We start from the raw sequence: 19,892 nt of genomic DNA on the forward strand, positions 1-19,892 counted from the left end.
AATAAGAGAACTGGTTAAATCACACAGGGGCTAAACAAGTCTCCAAAGAGGAAACCAAGGGCAAAACAAAATAAAAGAAATGATCACGTTTAAACAGTGACATCCACTAGAGCCTGCAAAGTGTCAGTGCCACTGCTGTGCACAGGTTACCTGTGCAGAGTTGAGGAGCTTAGGGTTTGCAATATAACTCAGAAATATTCCCATGGGCCCCTCCATTTCCAAGCTAGAATGCCATCTTCCCACTGGGTAAACTGAGAACATTTAAAATCTTTCTAGTCTAGAACACACAGGACACCACAACCCCTGATACAATGTATAAATCTCCCCACCCCACCCCCAGCTTTTCTAAAAGCTACCTAATCTCTTTCCTCCTTACCTCCTCATCTGTCCTGATATAGTTAACTCCATCAGGCTTCCCTGGGCTCTTGTAACTGTGAACAGAAGAGGGCAGTTCAGTGGTGTGTTTATCATATTAATGCCAGGCTGCACTTTGCTTTTCTCATGTAAGGCAGGCTCACCTTTCTCCATCTTGTTTATTGTTGATGAAGTAGCCGCGTCTATATGCACAACAGATGCCCAACGTTATCAGGGCTAAGACAGCAAGAACAACCAGAACACCCCCAATAATTCCAGCAATGTTCAGGTCATCTGTAGAAAAGGAGGTTTGTATGGAGGGATGATACACACTATCTGTTCTTAAAAAACCTTGACCTACCTGTGCCTCACTGCTTCACTTACCCTTCTGCCCTCTCATGTCTACCCTAGCCAGGAGAGTATATTGAGAACATTTAAAATCTTTCTAGACTAGAACACACAGGACACCACAACCCCTGATACCATGTATAAAGTACTGAGACTGTAATGGTTCAAATGCAGTCACAATGAAGACTGAATTAAGTGGGGCTCATCTTTTAAAATCCTCTGGCTAAATGCCTGAGAATACTATTAATGCAAGAAATGGTTATATTAAGTCTAGAATTAGGAGCCAGGGAATGTAAGGAAAGGGGAAAAAATCCTAATTTCCAGAACCCTTATTTGTTGTGGACTATTTTAAGGGAAGAAAATTAATTTGAAGCCTTAAAAGAAAAAAAGTACTAAATGAAAACTTGCCCTTTCACTCCATTAGCAGGCCTCCTATTTTTAAGCCCCCTTAGAAAATAACCCCTGCATTCCTTTTTCTCATTTCTACACTGGGCAAAGGCACTTTGGTCACCTGTAATTTGAGAACAACAGTGGCTGCTTCCTTTATGCAAATAACAGTGCATGTAAAAATGTGCAGGAAACTATCAACTCAGGATTCTTACTCAGGAGAAAATAGCCCTAGAGCAGTTTCCCAAATTTGATAGACAAGAATCACTGGAATGCTTGTTTATTATACACACAAATTTCTGGCATATAACTAGGGAAGGCTCTTCTATCTTTCTGTTAAACAGTGGTCCAAATGGTTCTTATCATCAAGCAATTTTTGAAACCCTACTCTGCAACTGTTGCAAACAGAAAAGAGGGAAAAGGTCATAAAATTCCCCAAGTGGTTCAGACATACCCCATCTACTCCCTCTTCCTTCCAACAACCTCCCCTTATAACCAGTACCCTAGAGAGGGCATTATCACAGAGCAGGGTAAAATTAGTTGGACAAAAAAAAAACAGTGTCAATCAGTTTCCTGAAAAAAATTTGTAACTGGAAAATTTTCCAAAAGCCTTATACCACCTTGTATTTTGATGATTCTATCAATTACCAGAGAAAGGGCATTAATTACACTCTGTGAAAGTTACATGACTGGTCATGTTTCCAGCACCAAGAGACCTCAGAAGGTCTCTTTTAGAGACCTACTTATCTAGATATAGCATTTTCTCTTCCTTCCTTAAACTTCCCCCAGGGATCTTGGTGAATCCCGTCAGCTCCAAAAGAAAGGCGACCTATGGCAGAACATTGTCTAAACTGACCATCTAATATTCAATTTTAAATATTCTATTCACTTCCCAGTCTTTGAATAAAATCTTTCCAAAAAGTAACTCACAGACTTCCATCTCTTGTTCCTCACACTTGGCTGAGCCTGCATCATTGGAAGCAATGCAATAATACTGCCCAGAGTCCTCCTTATGAACAGCGTTGAAAACCTGTTTCAAGAAATGAAGGTAAATACTGAGACCAATCATAAGGGCAGCCCTCTAAGGGATAGGAGTGAGGAAGGTAAAGCTGCCAAGGTCCTACTGAGTCCAGAATGTAGTCAGAATCTGCTAATTTGCTTCTAGTTTTCCTGTGGCATCCCAGGCATTGTCTGGCTTCTTCCCTCACCTGCTTTCCTAACACTCTGGCCTAAGAGTTCCCCAACAATGAGCTCCCCTTAGTATCCAGAGGTGCCAAAGCCAGCAACATCTAAAACATGAAGCTGTGTGTGCTTTGCTGTTATTTGGTGAAGGGACTCTGACCAGGACTGCTCCTTAGGCAACACTTTGTCAAAACAAATACTAAGGATCCTATTAAGACCCACCTATTTACCATGTATGGTTGAGTATTATACAGACCAACCCCATCTTGCTGTCAAAGTCTGGGGTGACTTGCTGATAACCAATCTTGTTTCCTTCCCTCATATACTTCCCACCACCACCAGCACTGGGTTATTTTGAATCAAATTCCAGACATGTTTTATCCATAAATATTTCAATATGCGTCTCTAGAAAATAAAGACTTCTAAAACCATAATAACAATGCCATTATCGTGCCTAAAGCAATCAGCAATTGCTTATTATCATCAAATATCCAGTCAGTAATCAAATGTTCCTGATTATCTCCTAATGATTTGTACAGTCCAAATCAGGACTCAAATAATGTCCACCTATAACACTTGGCTAATATCACTTCCTTGGTCCGTTTTATATCTACAGGTTTCCCTTCCTTATTTTACCCTCTTAGGACTTGTTTATAAACGAAGGGTTATTTTTCTTGTAGAATCTCAATAATCCTGGATTCTTAGTTCCTGTCATACAAAATAGTTTTACTGTCTCTCCTAATAACTATTCTTTCCACAAAAAGAATCCATTGCCCCCAACAAAGATATCTCCATCCTCACCTCTTAGAAGATTCTTACCAGAGTGCCTGTCTCAGAGTTTAAGAGAAAAGAGGAATTTCGAAATCTGGGATTGGCTCTGGAATCCGTTGGCAGCGGCACATCATTGCGATACCAGTTGTAGTAAGGCCGGGGATAGCCCTCGCTCTCCTGGCACTGCAGCGTTGCTGCCTTGCCTACAGGGACAGCCTTTGGCACTCTGCAGATAGGGGTTACTGGCTTCACTGCAGGAAAAGCATGGGTTGGTATTTAAGATCTCAGCAACATGGCAACATCCAACATTTTCCTAAATCAGCTCCAAATACAAGGAAGCCAGCCAAGAAGCTCCTGCACCACTGCAATCCCAGTCATCACATCTGGAGACTATCCTACCCTCAGAGTTCATGCCACCCCAAGTCCAATCACACATGCATTTTTAATTCCTTCCATCTTCAAGAGGATGCTGTGGAGGAGATAAAGTATGCTAAAGCATTTCCCACAGATGATGAGAATGGGGGCAGCTCCACTTCCTTCTTACCTTTCCCCTCAACTTAGGCAGTCTCAGACTCCCAAGCTCTCCTCCCCCAAGTCATGTGATATCCTCAGGAAATGGAAATAGGAACTGATGACTTACTTTATAGCTACACACTCATGAGCCCTGAAGATGAACACTTTACCTTCACATGAACTCTTACCTTGCACAATTAATTCAATGGCAATTTCATCAATTTCTTTGCGGTCATTCCGAGCAACAACCTCACAGCGATAGAGGGCTGAGTCTGTCCGTGTCACATTCCAGATCTTCAGGGAAGTTTTCCCCAACAGTTCTGCACGACCTGCCAGGTCCCCTATATATTTTTAAAAAACAGGTCTATCTTATTTCTGTTACTGTAAGGTGGTCACTAAGGCCAGGAATTGATGCCAGGCTGCAGACAGGTTTGTTTCTATTCCCATATAACAGAAGTGAATCCTGTGATTGTCACAGGGCAGAGACCTTCCATTAAGTTGAGGTAGCACGGAAACCCCCCACCCCTTTCGAACACTGATTCTTGGGTCAGGTCAGAAGGATTTGAAACATATTACTAAGAGTAACAGGCATGAGTTTATTATAAGACAAAAGAGGAAAAGGGGCACACACTCAAGGGGGAGAGGGTCCTCTCACAGAGAGGAATAGCATACCCATTCTGCCATCCATTTTTATTGGAATTCCAGGTAAGTTTCCAGAGTCCTACCCAACTCCACCTCCTGACTTTTGACTGACAGCAAAGGAATTGCATGAACCACCATCTCCAACTGAAAGGTGTGGTGCTCAGGGTTGCAGTTTTTAAGGAAACTGAGCCCCCTCATTTTTGTTTACATTTCCTGATCTTGTAATGGGTTCACTATCCTTTGAATAGCCCCCATCAAGTTTTTGAGAATCCTGAATTTTTGGCCACCAGGGTGGGTGAGGTTATTACCTGGTTTTAGTGATAAGGGAGGGTCCTAGAGACAATATGGTCTAAAAGGGTGATTTCTCTTAATTAAAGCTGGGGGGAGCTTTTAACATACAGAGCCCCCACCTTCTGGGTGCTTATCTGTCAGATAAGGGTCCCTGTGGCTTTCAATCACCTTTTATTGCCTTTTCCCTGCTCACCCACTCAAGGCTGAGTAGCAATCTTACATGAGGACAATAACCAGGACTGACTCCTCTTTGTAACCTAAGAGCAACAAACAGCAGCTGATTAAGAGACATTCATTGCATGTGTCTCTGTCCTTAAAGCCAGGAACCTCATTTCCTTTTCATCATTCCCAAGAGGGATTCCCCATTGAAAGAAAAAGTAACATTAAAAAAAAAGCATTTTTGATCCAAGATGGTGGAAGAGAGGAGGTACTGTTTCTGGCTGCTCTGTGATATGAATCCAAGAAAGCAGTGAGGCAGCTTCTCCACAAGGTCTCACCTAGACAGAATACAACACCTCAGAGCATGCGACAGGACTCCTATACAGCGGATTTTCACAGAAATCACCAGCACTGCGACCACCTGCACAGAAATCAGAGCCTCCGTGTTCCAGTAAGATTCTGGACTCCAGACCCAAAGCCCGCAGTACTAACACACACGGCTCTCAAACAGCGTAGCAGAATCACCAAATCAGCACCTCTGCAGAACTCCAGACTGCGTTCCGCTCCCACACAGGTCACTTGACTGTGTTCTAGGCATAGCACAAGGACATCCCAGCTCTCCCTACCTCATCAGACACCCTGGCACTGGAAGAAGACCAACTCCATCTTGGAAAACCTTTCTTGACATTTTTTGGTGGGCATGGCTATCAGCTCGGATCTTCATCTGAACAGGTGATGTATTGTTGATATTGGGATCTGTTAACATTGTCCTTCCCCACAAAGGAGGGATCTTGAAACCATGCAAGAGCACTACAAATCTATAGGATAAAAACAATAACACAGCAGTCCCACAGAGCTGGAAAGAAACTTGAGCAACATGAAAAGACAATGGAAGAAAGTACCACAAACAATTCAAGACAACACATCATTAAAAGAATTGACAGCTACAGCAGAAAAAAAATTATAGAGAAAGATTTCAGGATATGCATGATTAAAATGTTTTGGGATCTCAAAGAAGACATTACAGAACAAACACAGGCAGTGAAAGATCACTTTGACAATGAGCTACATTAACAAATCCAAGAAGCAAAAGATCACCTCAACAGCTGGAGATAGAGGTTATACCAAAAAACCAAACAGAAATCCTTGAAATGAAATAAATAATAAACCAAATTAAAAACTCAAACAAGTGCATCACCAAAAAAGTAGACCACTTGGAAGACAGGACATCAGACAATGAAGATAAAATATATCATCTTGAAAACAATGTAGACAGCAGCAAAAATTGTAAGAAACCATGAGCAGAACATCCAAAAAATACGGGATAGCATAAAATGACCAAATTTAAGAGTTACTGGGATAGAGGAAGGCATAGAGGTCCAAACCAAAGGAATGAGCTATCTGTTCAATGAAATAATATCAGAAAACTTTCCAGACATGAAGAATGAAACGGAAATCCAAATCCAAGAAGCCTACAGGACGCCAAATGTGCAAAATCACAACAGATCCACACCAAGACCCATTATAATGAAAATGCCCAGCATACAGTACAAGGAGAGAATTTTAAAAGCCACAGAGAAAGGAATCAGATTACATATAGACCCTGAAAGCTAGAAGATCCTGGAATAACATATTTCAAGTTCTGAAAGATAATGGGTGCCAACCAAGAATCTTGTATCCAGCAAAATTAAGCTTCAGATTTAAAGATTCAGCAAAGTAGCAGGATATAAAATCAACACCCATGAATCAAAGGTATTTCTGTATATCAATGACAAATCCTCTGAGAAGGAAATGAGGAAAACTAACCCATTCACAATATCCTCAAAAAAAAAAAAAAAAATACTTGGGAATCAACTTAACAAAAGAGGTGAAAGATCCATACAATGAAAACTACAGAACCCCAAAGAGAGAAATCAAAGAAGACTTTAGAAGATGGAAAGATCTACCTTGCTCTTGGATAGGCTGAATTAATATTATCAAAATGACCATACTACCAAAAGCATAATACAGATTTAATGCAATTCCAATAAAAATCCCAATGGCATTCCTCATAGAAATAGAAAAAGCAATCATGAAATTCATCTGGAAAAATAAAGAGACCCAGAATAGCTAAAGCAATCCTAAACAGGATGAGTGAACCAGGTGATATCACTATACCAGACCTTAAACTATACTACAGAACAATAGTAACAAAAACAGCATAGTATTGGCACCAAAATAGGCTGGTAGACCAATGGTACAAAATAGAGGGCACGAGACTAACCCACAAAATTACAATTATCTTATATTAGACAAAGGTGCCAAAAACATGCACTGGAGAAAAGATAGCATCTTCAACACATGGTGCTGGGAAAACTAGAAATCCATATGCAACAAAATGAAATTAAATCGTATCTCTCACCATGCACAGAACTCAACTCAAAGTGGATCAAGGACCTAGGAATTAAACCAGAGACTCTGCGTCTAATAGAAAAAAAATAGGCCCTAATCTTCATCAGGCGGGATTAGGCCCTAACTTCCTTAATAAGACTCCCATAGCACAAGAATTAAAACCAAGAATCAATAAATGGGATGGAATCAAACTAAAAAGTTTCTTCTCGGCAAAAGAAACAATCTGTGAGGTGAATAGGGAGCCTACATCCAGGGAGCAAATTTTTACCTCTCACACATCAAATACAGCACTAATATCTAGGGTATATAAAGAAATCAAAGAGCTAAACACTGAAACAACAGTGACCTGAACAGACACTTCTCAGAAGAGGATATACAATCAATCAACACATACGTGAAAAAATGCTCATCTTCTCTAGCAATCACAGAAATGCAAATCAAGACTACTCTAATATATCATCTCACTCCAGTCAGAATGGCAGCTATTATGAAGACAAACAACAAGTGTTGGTGAGAATGTGGGGAGAAAGGTACATTCATATATTGCTGGTGGGACTGCAAATTGGTGCAACCAATTTGGAAAGCAGTATGGGGATTCCTTGGAAATCTGGGAATGGAACCACCATTTGACCCAGCTATTCCTCTCTTTGGACTATACTTAAAAACAGCATACTACAGGGACACAGCCACATCAATGTTTATAGCAGCACAATTCACAATAGCTAAACTGTAGAGCCAACCTAGATGTCCTCAAGTGGATGAATGGATTAAAAAATGTGGCATATATACACAATGGAATTTTATTCAGCATTTAAAAAGAACAAAATCATGGCATTTGCAGGTAAATGGATGGCGTTGGAGAAGATAATACTAAGTGAAGTTAGCCAATCAAAAAAAAAATGCCCAACATTTTCTCTGATATAAAGATTGACTCACAGTAGGGTAGGGAGGGAGAGCATGGGAGGATTAGATGAATTCTAGATAGAGAAAAGGAGTGGGAGGGAAAGGGAGTGGGCAGGGGATTAGCAAAGATGGTGGAATGTGATGGACATCATTATACAAAGTACATGTATGAAGACTTAAATTGGGTGTCAACATACTTCATATATAAACAGAGATATGAAAAGTTGTGGTATATATATGTAATAAGAATTGTAATGCATTCCACTGCTGTCGTGTATTTAAAAAAATAAAATCAATAAAAGATTAAAACAAAAAAACAAAAAACAATGACTTTACCCAAATGATGCTGGGGTAGCTGGATATCCACAAGGAAAAGAAAGAAGCCGAACCTCAACCTCACTTACAACAAAGATCTAACATTAGAGTTAATACTTTAAAGCTCTTGGGGAAGAAAAAGAAGGCATAAATCTTCATGATCTTAGATTTAGCAATGGTTTCTTAGACATTGTTGTGGAAATCGCATTCAACAAAAGACCAAGCATCACTCAGAGAGTTGGAGAACTCAAGTTTATTTTCATTGGCAGACCTAGATGAGCTAGTGCTCTGAAATTCTGGGACCCAAGCTGAGGGTACACAGGGATTTTATAGGAAATTTCACATCATTTCTTAACCAATACAACATTGGTAGGTTTGAACTTTTGGCCCATGTGACCAAGACCATAACTTGGAATTCTTGCAATAAGCAGTTTATCAAAGCAGAAGACATCTGCAAGTAATATAGGAAAGTGGCTTTTATCTCAGGCAGCAGTTTGTCAAGATAATTGCAAGCTTACACTCTTAAGAGCTTCAAACCTAGCACAGAAATATTACAATTTAAACAAGGGTTTAAACAACAATCTTAAAAAGACCAGTAATAAGTAACACTCTTACAAAGACCAAAGCTATAAGGTATATTTTCCTCTTCAGCATGACATCAAAAACACAAGCACATTAAAAAAAAAAAATAGTTATACTAGCGGGTGCAATGTCACACACTTCTAATCCCATCACTCAGGAGGCTAAGGCAAGAGGATCACAAGTTTGAGGCCAGCCTTAGCAATTCAGGAGAACCTGCCTTTTTAAAAAAAAAAAAAAAAAAAAAAAAAAAGAGGGCTGGGGATATGGTTCAGTGATTCTGGGCTTGCATAACTTGAAATCACAAAAGTTAAAAATGGTTATTCTGGACTTTACATTAAAGTTAAAAATTTATGTTTCAAAGGACACAAACAGGTGAAAAGATAATCCACACAACAGAAAAGAGTTATCTGCAAATCATGTATCTCACAAAGGACCAGTATCACACAATTTGCAACTAAACAACAAATAGACAAATAACCAAATTAAAAATGAACATGAGTTATGAATAGACATTTCTCCAAAGAGAATATACAAATGGCACATGGAAAGATTAATTTATCATCAAGAAAATGGAGATCACAACCACAAGGCACTTCATACCCTCTAAGACTTCTAGGAACAAACAAGCAGATAATAACAAGTGTTGGTAAAGATATGGGAAGCACATTGCTGATGGGAATTTCAAATGATAAAGCAGCTTTGAAAAACAATTTGTCAGTTTCTAAAAATTATTAAACATCCAACTGCCATATGACCCTATGATTGTACTTGTCATTCATCCCTCAGAAATGAAAACCTCAGAAATCAAAAATCTGCATTTGAATGTGCATAACAGTATTACTGGTAATACTCAAAAAGTACATCAACTGATTAATGGATAAAATAATGTGGTAAACCTACAATGGAATGATTCAGCCATAAAAAGGAATGTGGCACTAACACATGCTACACTACGAGTGAATCATGGAAATACACTAAATGAAAGAAGCTAGACATAAGGTAAGATTACATTGATATGAGACAGAAAGCTGACGAAGGGCTTTGCTGGGAGATGGAGTTGGGGGCTGGCTGCTATAGTGATGGGATTTCTTTCAGGGATGATGAAGATATTCTGGAATTTGATAGGGATGATGGCTGCATAACTATGTGAATATACTAGCAAACCACCGAACTGTTCACTATCAAAGGGTGAGACGTAGCAGAGTGGTTTTGATACTGTCCTGCCTCAAGATACAAGAAGAGATAAAGTAGACTCAAGTCTTCCTCTAGCCCTCGTGTCCTGCTTGGTGAATTCTCTTCTTTGCATTCCCCATCCCTAGGGCTAAAAGTAAGATGTTTAATTCCCAGAAGAGAAAATCCTTTAAAGAGTTTCTCACTTGGTTTCTCTGATGATCTAAATTGTATGTACAGTTCAGCAGGGGCAGCTTAAGTGCCAAAGAAAACAGCTCCCTACCCCCAGAGTAATATTCCAATCTCTTTAAATATAGGGGGGTGAGGGAAAGTCCCACGTGAGTGAGCAAAACAATACTATTTTTAAGAGCCTATGACTTCTGATGATATTTAGAACACAAACCAAAATGACCATAGTTTATTTCCATAAATCTTTCTCAACACTCAGCTTCTCTGAAAATCTGACTCTACCTGTACTGACCTTCTGATAATTCCTTCTCTGTCAGAAAAAAAAAGGTGATGTCCTTCTACTCCATGCCGCTGCTCCCCGGCCTTCTGGCAAACTCCCACAGCGATGTCCTAGTGGTTCCTCTCTTGAATCTCTACTGCAGATACCATTAGCTTCAGTTCAGGCCACCATTAGCTTCCTCCAGGTACTATAATTTTGACATGACACTTGCACTCTGTTCCAAGTTTTCCTATCCCCAACCTCTTCCTTGCAAAACTTCAATCTTCTAAAGCATAAATATGACCACTGAACTTCCCCTCAGAGTCTCTGGTGGGCTAACCTGGCAATCAGTGTACCGGCTTCATCTCCTCATCTCCTCCTCCTCTCCCTGCCCAAGCCCCAGCTGTGGTAGAAAACTGTACTCCTGTCAGTCAAGCTCTCTGCTTCTATGTCTTCACATAGAAGCATTCTTTCCTGCCCTGATTTGTTTATACTTCCCCTTGCCTGGTTAATTGCCCACTCTCCCCCAACCCACACTGCCCAGGTGCCACCTCCTTGACCACCATGCTCCTCCCACATTGTGTCATACCATGACACCCTGTGCTTGCCCAGTGCTGTCTCTGCCCTAGCACCAAGCCTGGGACATGATGGGTAGCTCCACAAACACCTGAGTCCGATACACTCCTTATATCACTCCTGTCACAGGTCATGACAAGAAGACAGCAGAGGAGAGAAAACTTTCACTGTAATTCCTCAAAAAGATGTGTTGTGCATAAAGTCTTAACTAATGAATTGATATTTGTTAAAGCTGAGTGGCAGATGCAGGGAGGTTTGTACACTGTTCTCAATACTTTGGCATGTTTGAAATTTTCCATAATAAATTTTAAAAATGAAAACAGTCCTGGCTACACATTCAGGTTATCAATCCTGCTGGCCATAAGTGCATGCCCAGGCCTGTGGACAAAGGAGAGGTTAACAGGCAAAAGTACTCCAAGATCATACCTTGAATTTTGTTGTCAAAAAACACGTATGTGGTTTGGTCATCTTGGATTTTCTTCCATTCAATCCTAGGGTCATTTGTCTGTGAATCCGTAATGATACAAGACAATTCTACACCTAATAAGCAAAGGAAAAAAAAAATGAACACTCAGTGAATGTGGAACACTTCTGAGATCACAAGTATAACCAGACCCTGTAAGCCATCTCTAGTTTAAAAGCCCTTTTATGCAGATTATAAACCCAGCCAATACCTTCAAAGTTCCAAAAGACTTTGCAAAAAGATGAGATTTTGCCAGAAAAACAATTAAGACATTAGTAAGGATCTTAGAGAGTACAGCTTCCCTAACCCTGATTTATATAAGAAACTTCTTTGTTGAGTGAGCACAAAGCAGGCAAGAAAGGAATGTTATCCAATGTAAAACCTGCACAGCATGTACTGCAGGCCTGCTAATGTGCTGCTTTCTCTCCACAGGCACACTAAGTAGCTGCCCTGCGCAATATAGATGTGTCCCGAAGTTGACTGCAAGACTACCAAGTGTCCACTAGAGGGTACCCATTCTCCTCAGAGTGTCTCTATGTACTTACTTTCAAATTCCTGCACTACTGGGTTTCGGTTGCTGGATTTGAGATTCACAGCCCCTATCAGGCAGCCTGAAAGGAAAAAGAAAAATCAAATCAGAAACAGGGCATCTCTATACTTCAGAAAAACCCTTGGACTGAGATCAGGATTTAACCTTCTATGTAAGCTACAGTCCCTAACCATAGGGGATGGAAAATATATTTCAAAACAAAGTCTCTTAGCAAGTTGACTACTTTCCTTTCAGCCTGAACTTCTCCGAAAGGAACCAAGAAATGAGTTCTACAAATGCACTCTCCTTCTTAGTCCCAGTAAAAAGCCCTCAAGAAGCTCTAAACCTTTCTCTAATCATTCCCTTCTTACTTAGAATCTCAATCTTCATCATATCTGTAGGGGCCTTCTCTTGCCACGCCTCCCAGCCTCTCCCCTTTCCTCTAGGCTTCAAGGCCAGCAAAAGTGCTGTTGGTGTTACATCACACATTCCAAACTCTTGGTCTGGATTACCCCACCCCTTCAGGATGACCCTAGAGAGGGTTAATCATCACCACCCTAGAGAGTTCTCAACCAGCTCAGAGTCCACATCACAGTATTTTCATCTAACCTAGTGTTTCCAGTCCATGAATAAGTTTGCATCAGTCTTTGTGGAAATGAAAAAGATAACAGTACTGTGATTCCATGAAGTAATGAAATCAAGATACACTACTTGCCTGGTTTCAAAATTTCTCAACTAATTTTAGAGAGATGATCAAGTAGGCATATCAACACCTAAAAAAAATATCATCCTTCAGCTACTTGGCCTCTAAGAAATGTGGCAACCCCAAAAAAGGTCTTACTAGAGAAAACTCTTACTGAGATCTCTGGTTATGTTCATAACTCTGCTGGAAAGAAAATGTGAATAGAGACTTGCTACTCTGAGCTGCCTTCCAATTCCCTGTACATTAGTAGGCTGCTGGCCAAAACAATCCATTTTTTCCTTTCTATATTTTATTTAATGGTCCAGCTACATGCATTCATGTCCAGCTATACATTCTGATCCTTTCTTTCTCATTTAAACAAAGAAATGGAAAACAGAAATATAATATACCTGAGTTGCTACTAGTTTCTAAAGCACTACTTCTACAAAGGGCTATACGGCCAGGACAACTAAAGATATTTTGTTTTGGATAACTCCTTCTGAAGACCAAAAATACACCCAATGCATGTGCAGCACTTTCTACTTCCCCTTTAGTCTGAAAGCTCCCAGGAGCCTATTAATGGGTGAATAATATAAATGCCCTAAGTATCTGACAAGGCTCCTTATAAGGAAAGTGACAACAGTTCTTTCAGTATGATCACTATGATTTAGATGACACCAAAATTCTGATTTCAAGTAACTTTGACCAGGGATAAGCATCCAACCCAAAGACTGTCACAGAGGCCTAAGAGGTGACTCATAAGAGCACTGCCCAACTAGATAGCAACTGCATAGCCCAGTTATATCCTTTCTCTAATAAGTAACAAGCCAAGAGGACAAAATAAATTGGAGAGCCATGGCCAGAAGAGAAATAGAGTAGACGCAGATTACTAGGAGAGGTAAGTAGATTCATCAAAATGGTAGAAATATTAAAAATGGCAACGTCTGGTGGACAAGAGGATAAGTAGGCACTACAATAGCTAGAGTCAGCACAGTATCAATTTTCATGGAAGGCCAACAGATATATATCTCCACAATAAATATCTAAGGAAAACTAAACCAATTTGTTTCTTAAAACTGTTAGATAATAGTACTAAGCAATAGGACATGAGCCAACAACATTGCAGCAGGGTCCCAGGGTTTCTTTGAATTGACTTTAGTGAACAATCAAGTAACTTGTAGAAATACAATAGGTATACTAACCTGGGAATAAACAGGTGAAAACAAAGGGAACCAATCAAGAAAAATGTCCAGAAGGAAAGATCAATGGTGCTAAATCCTGACAGAGTCTACTGGGATCTTTGTACTGTTAGTTATAGGTTTCTCAATGTATTTCAGAAGGGAAATTTCTTTAGTAAAGCACTTTAAGATGAAGTTGACCCCCAACACTCATATTAACATTAAATGACTTGAAGATGAAGCCCCTGTGTGTGATGGTCTCCTTGATAGTTCTGGAGAAGATCAACTAGGGTCAAAACCTCCCCTTCCCAACAAAAAGGAGGAGTGAAACAAGTGATTGGCAATGAGTACAGAAGGTGGGTCCTAGTTCTCCTGGTAAACATCAAACAATAATAAATTTGGAAGTAATATGGTTTTCTTTGTAATTCTCTGCTTAGACCCCTCTCTATGCCCTGCCCCCCTCCCCAAATCATACTTTGAGTATCACTTTCACTTACAACAAAATTTTTCTTGCTTGGCTTTTCATGTCTGACTTTACATTCTCTTTCATCAGATACAAGAAACTGAGGTTTGAAGGTTCAACTCCTCACTCTCCTGTGACACAACCTAAAAGAAACTAAAGTAATAACCTCAAATAGTGGAGATAATCATCTCTTTTATTCCTCTACACTGAGGAAAAGGAAGGTGCCATATAAAAATTGGAACAAAAGTGAATGTTCTGCATTTCATATCGGAGGCTTGGAGTAATTTCTCTCCTGTCCTTCTATACCAGATAAGTTTCACAGGCAGCTTTTTGTGCCAATCCTAAGAAAGAATAAGTCCCAAGAAGATTCAAGAATAGAGAACTGCTTCAAGGCAAGGGATTAACTGTAACAACTGGGCCCAAGATCTGATAAGGTTCAAGCTGAGAATTCTTTCTCAGAATTCTCACATTATTCCTAAACAATTCTTAAATTTATAAGTATTCTAAAACTCCTAAGTCTGTCCATCTCCAATAGCCTAGAATTCCACTTTTAAATTTAGTAATAATAACATTTAAAAAAAAATTGTGCTATGAGGATTTCAAGCCATGAACTTTACACTTGCAGACAACATAAGTTAACTCATGTGGAAAATACTAGGAATAAGATCTTAACATACCCAGTTAAGAAGTGAGTCTGTAGGCCAGCTTGAAGTAGTAGTTGCTGAAGTTTAGATGTGCATCCCCCAAATCCCATGCTATCAGAATACTCACACCGAGATGACAATATTTAGAACTAAGAAAGGGTTTTTTAAGAAAGGAAAAAAAAAAAACAAAAAAAAAACTTGCTAACCTAACAAATCTTGTTCCTATTATTTTCATGTCTAGTCTTGTCCTGTCCATCAGATTCTAAGCTTATAGGAGGATTCCATCATATAATATCCCATATGAATTTTAAATATAATTATCCCATATGACAAATGGGAGGATCCATTTACTGAGCAATTTCTATTTAGCAAGTATTATATGATAGAGACTGGTCTAGACATTAGGGATGATATAAACAAAATATAAAACTCTTTGTTCTCAGAGCTTACACTTCAGTTTTTTTAAAAACAGTCACCATATTTATTCATCTTTATGGTTATCTTCAATGTCTGAATGTAAACTTACTACAAAGCTACAGACATCAAAACAGTGTGGAAAAAGTATAAAAGTAGATACACTGAACAATGAAATAGAACAGAAATCCCAGAAATGAACCTTCACATGATTTTCAAATAATTTACAATAAGGATGTCAACATCATGCAGTGGAGAAGGGACATATTTTTAACAAAATGATGATGGGAAAAAATGGATATACATATGAAAAATAGTGAAGGTGGGCTCTTTTGTTATATTTCATATATAAAAATTAACTCAAAATGGACTAAAATATAAACATAATAGCTACAACTATGAAACTCTTACAAGAAAACAGGAAAATGTTCACACTGGATTTGGCAATGATTTCTTGGATATGATACCAAAAGCACAAGCAACAAAAGAAAAATAGGTATACTGGACTTCATTCAAAATGTTAAGAATTATGCTTAAAGGGAGCCATCAACAAAGGGTAAAGACAACTTAGAGTGAAAGTACTGAAAAGCATAAATATAAAGGGATATATAAAAAATCCTCCCACAATTCACCCACAAAAAAACAAGCAGACTCAAAAATGGGCAAAGGACATTCCTTCAAAGTATATAAGTGGCCAGTAAGTACGTGAAAAGATGCTGAACATCATTAACCTTCAGGAAAATAAAGCCAAAACCACAATGAGACACTACCTCACATTCACTGAGGAACTATTTTTTTAAATATTAAAAAGGAAAATAACAAGTGTTGGTGAGGATATGAACAGAACCTTTGTGCACTGCTGACGGGAACAGTACAGCCACTGTGGAGAAGTCTGACAATTCCTCAAAAAGTTAATCATAGAATTATTATATGATTTAGCTAAAGTACCACCCTTATGCATACAGGCAAAAGAACTGAAAGCAGGACTCAAACTGATATATATCATACAATGTTCACAGAAGCATTGTTCCCAGTAGCTGAAAGGGAAAAAAAAATGACCATCTACAAATGAATAGATAAATAAAATACAGAATATACATTCAATAGTGTTTTCAGCCTTAAAAAGTAGAAAAAAAGGAAATAAAAAGAAATTGGCACATGTTACAATGTGGATAAACCTTAAAGACACTATATAAAATAAAATGTCAGGCACAAAAAGACAAACTTATGATTTCACTTACATGAGATAACTAAAATAGGCAATCTATAGACAGTAGGCTAGAGGGTACTAGAAAATGAGGAAAAGGAGTAATGTATTACTTTAGGGGTACAGTTTGGGTTTGGGATGATAAAAAGATGAAGAACTTCTAGAAACAAACAGTAGTGGTCATATATTATTATGATTCTACTTAATGCCTTAGAAATGTACACTTTAAGGGCAAATTTGGGAATGGGGATGTGGTGGACCACTTGCTTTTAGTGTGTGTGAGGACCCTGGATTCTATCCATAGCACCACAAAAATAAAAATAAAAAAAAAAGGAATTTGTATGAATATTTTACCAGAATTAAAATATCTTTTAAAAAATAGTGATAACACCAGATGATGGCAAAGACAAAAACTAGATCACTCACACAGATTAAACATAGAATACGGAGTGAAGAAAAGGGGTGGAACACCATCTCTCACATTCAACTGTAAATGTCTTATGAAGATAAGAACACAACCACTTTTGGTAAAGAGAAAGTCTTTTGATCATGCAGACTCAGCTATTTTCTCTTTTCACTACCTTTTAGCTGGATAGAACAGCAGACTACAAGATGCTGATGTTCATTAAGGACCCCCAAAGCAAAACTTCAAAACATTAATGCTGAATTGAAATGTCAGAAGTTCATAGGTCACCTCAAAATTATCCATGGTCACAAAAGGATTTTCATTATGTGCTGACCATAAACACAATTAAGACAGTTAATTTCTTTTAACTTAGGTATCCACCTAAAAAAATTCAAAAGGACTATAGACTCTTCCATTTACTTAGGTTGGCATCTAATTTTTTTACGTAAGTTTAAATAACTGCAAAGCATATCACTTCTAGAAAACTGTAAATATCAGCATTACTTTATTTTTTTCATTTATTCACTGGACTCCAAATACCAAAGTGATTTGATATTCATTGTCATTTAGAAATAAAAGTGTTTAAAGTTTTAATGTTGAAATAATTATAAATAATAGATTAATAGGAAGTTGCAATGGAAAGATAGTACAGAAATGTCCAGTAGACCCTTCCAAACTAAAAAAAAAAAAAAAAAAAAAATATCTTTAATAGAAGACTTTCTTGCAATTAATTGTTGGCACATTTTTTTTAAATTTTTTTTTATTGTTGGTTGTTCAAAACATTACATAGTTCTTGATATATCATATTTCACACTTTGATTCAAGTGGGTTATGAACTCCCATTTTTACCCCGTATACAAATTGCAGAATCACATCAGTTACACATCCATTGATTTACATATTGCCATACTAGTGTCTGTTGTATTCTGCTGCCTTTCCTATCCTCTACTATACCCCCTCCCCTCCCCTCTTCTCTCTCTACCCCCTCTACTGTCATTCATTTCTCCCCCTTGTATTATTTTCCCCTTTCCCCTCACTTCCTCTTGTATGAAATTTTGTATAACCCTGAGGGTCTCCTTCCATTTCCATGCAATTTCCCTTCTCTCTCCCTTTCCCTCCCACCTCTCATCCCAGTTTAATGTTAATCTTCTTCTCATGCTCTTCGTCCCTACTCTGTTCTTAGTTATTCTCCTTATATCAAAGAAGACATTTGGCATTTGTTTTTTAGGGATTGGCTAGCTTCACTTAGCATAATCTGCTCTAATGCCATCCATTTCCCTGCAAATTCTATGATTTTGTCATTTTTTAATGCAGAGTAATACTCCATTGTGTATAAATGCCACATTTTTTTTATCCATTCGTCTATTGAAGGGCATCTAGGTTGGTTCCACAGTCTTGCTATTGTGAATTGTGCTGCTATGAACATCGATGTAGCAGTGTCCCTGTAGCATGCTCTTTTTAGGTCTTTAGGGAATAGACCGAGAAGGGGAATAGCTGGGTCAAATGGTGGATCCATTCCCAGCTTTCCAAGAAATCTCCATACTGCTTTCCAAATTGGCTGCACCAATTTGCAGTCCCACCAGCAATGTACAAGAGTACCCTTTTCCCCACATCCTCACCAGCACTTGTTGTTTGACTTCATAATGGCTGCCAATCTTACTGGAGTGAGATGGTATCTTAGGGTGGTTTTGATTTGCATTTCTCTGACTGCTAGAGATGGTGAGCATTTTTTCATGTACTTGTTGATTGATTGTATGTCCTCCTCTGAGAAGTGTCTGTTCAGGTCCTTGGCCCATTTGTTGATTGGGTTATTTGTTATCTTATTGTCTAATTTTTTGAGTTCTTTATATACTCTGGATATTAGGGCTCTATCTGAAGTGTGAGGAGTAAAGATTTGTTCCCAGGATGTAGGCTCCCTATTTACCTCTCTTATTGTTTCTTTTGCTGAGAAAAGTTTTAATGTTGAAATAATTATAAATTATAGATTAATAGGAAGTTGCAATGCAAAGATAGTACAGAAATGTCCAGTAGACCCTTCCAAACTAAAAAAAAAAAAAAAAAACTATCTTTAATAGAAGACTTTCTTGCAATTAACTGTTGGCACTTGTTTTTTTTAAAAAAATTCATTGCTTGGAGTTCATTCCTCAAAAAAAGAAAAAACCAACAAATAAACGAACTCACACTACATCTCAAAACCCTAGAAAAGGAAGAGCAAAACAACAGCAAATATAGCAGAAGACAAGAAATAATTAAAATCAGAGCGGAAATCAACAAAATTGAAACAAAAAAAACCATTGAAAAAATTGATAAAACTAAAAGTTGGTTCTTTGAAAAAATAAATAAGATCGACAGACCCTTAGCCATGCTAACGAAAAGAAGAAGAGAGAAAACTCAAATCATTAACATACGGGATGAAAAAGGCAATATCACAACAGACACTACAGAAATACAGAAGATAATTAGAAAGTATTTTGAAACCCTATATTCTAATAAAATAGAAGACAGTGAAGACATCAATAAATTTCTTAAGTCATATGAGCTGCCCAGATTGAGTCAGGAAGACACACACAATTTAAACAGACCAATAACAAAGGAAGAAATAGAAGAAGCCATCAAAAGACTACCAACCAAAAAAAGCCCTGGACCAGATGGGTATACAGCGGAGTTTTACAAAACCTTCAAAGAAGAATTAATACCAATACTTTTCAAGCTATTTCAAGAAATAGAAAAAGAAGGAGCTCTTCCAAATTCCTTCTATGAAGCCAACATCACCCTGATCCCGAAACCAGACAAAGACACTTCAAAGAAAGAAAACTACAGACCAATATCTCTAATGAACATAGATGCAAAAATTCTCAATAAAATCCTGGTGAA

The 19,892-nt window shown here is 38.2% G+C and overlaps 1 protein-coding gene across 2 annotated transcripts in view; it reads right to left on the reverse strand.

Annotated features, from left to right (window-relative positions):
• Jam3 (junctional adhesion molecule 3) overlaps positions 1–19,892 on the reverse strand; it is a 74,019-nt gene that overhangs the window by 3,363 nt on the left and 50,764 nt on the right. The window contains exons 1-8 of one of the 2 annotated variants that reach the window (XM_046432804.2): positions 12,396–12,477; positions 12,041–12,106; positions 11,459–11,572; positions 3,744–3,896; positions 3,091–3,293; positions 2,020–2,119; positions 519–648; positions 377–431 (exon numbers count right to left, since the gene is read on the reverse strand). In XM_046432804.2, coding sequence (XP_046288760.1) covers positions 377–431; positions 519–648; positions 2,020–2,119; positions 3,091–3,293; positions 3,744–3,896; positions 11,459–11,572; positions 12,041–12,106; positions 12,396–12,417 — 843 coding nt within the window. In that variant the 5' untranslated portion in view covers positions 12,418–12,477. Of the gene's footprint in view, positions 1–376; positions 432–518; positions 649–2,019; positions 2,120–3,090; positions 3,294–3,743; positions 3,897–11,458; positions 11,573–12,040; positions 12,107–12,395; positions 12,478–19,892 lie in introns of those variants that run through there. The other variant, XM_046432803.2, reaches the window with a different exon arrangement.

Source organism: Marmota monax, unplaced genomic scaffold (genome assembly GCF_021218885.2).
Source record: "Marmota monax isolate L192 unplaced genomic scaffold, Marmota_monax_Labrador192_F-V1.1 WCK01_AAM20220418_F8-fsc00062, whole genome shotgun sequence".
Lineage (NCBI taxonomy): Eukaryota > Metazoa > Chordata > Mammalia > Rodentia > Sciuridae > Marmota > Marmota monax.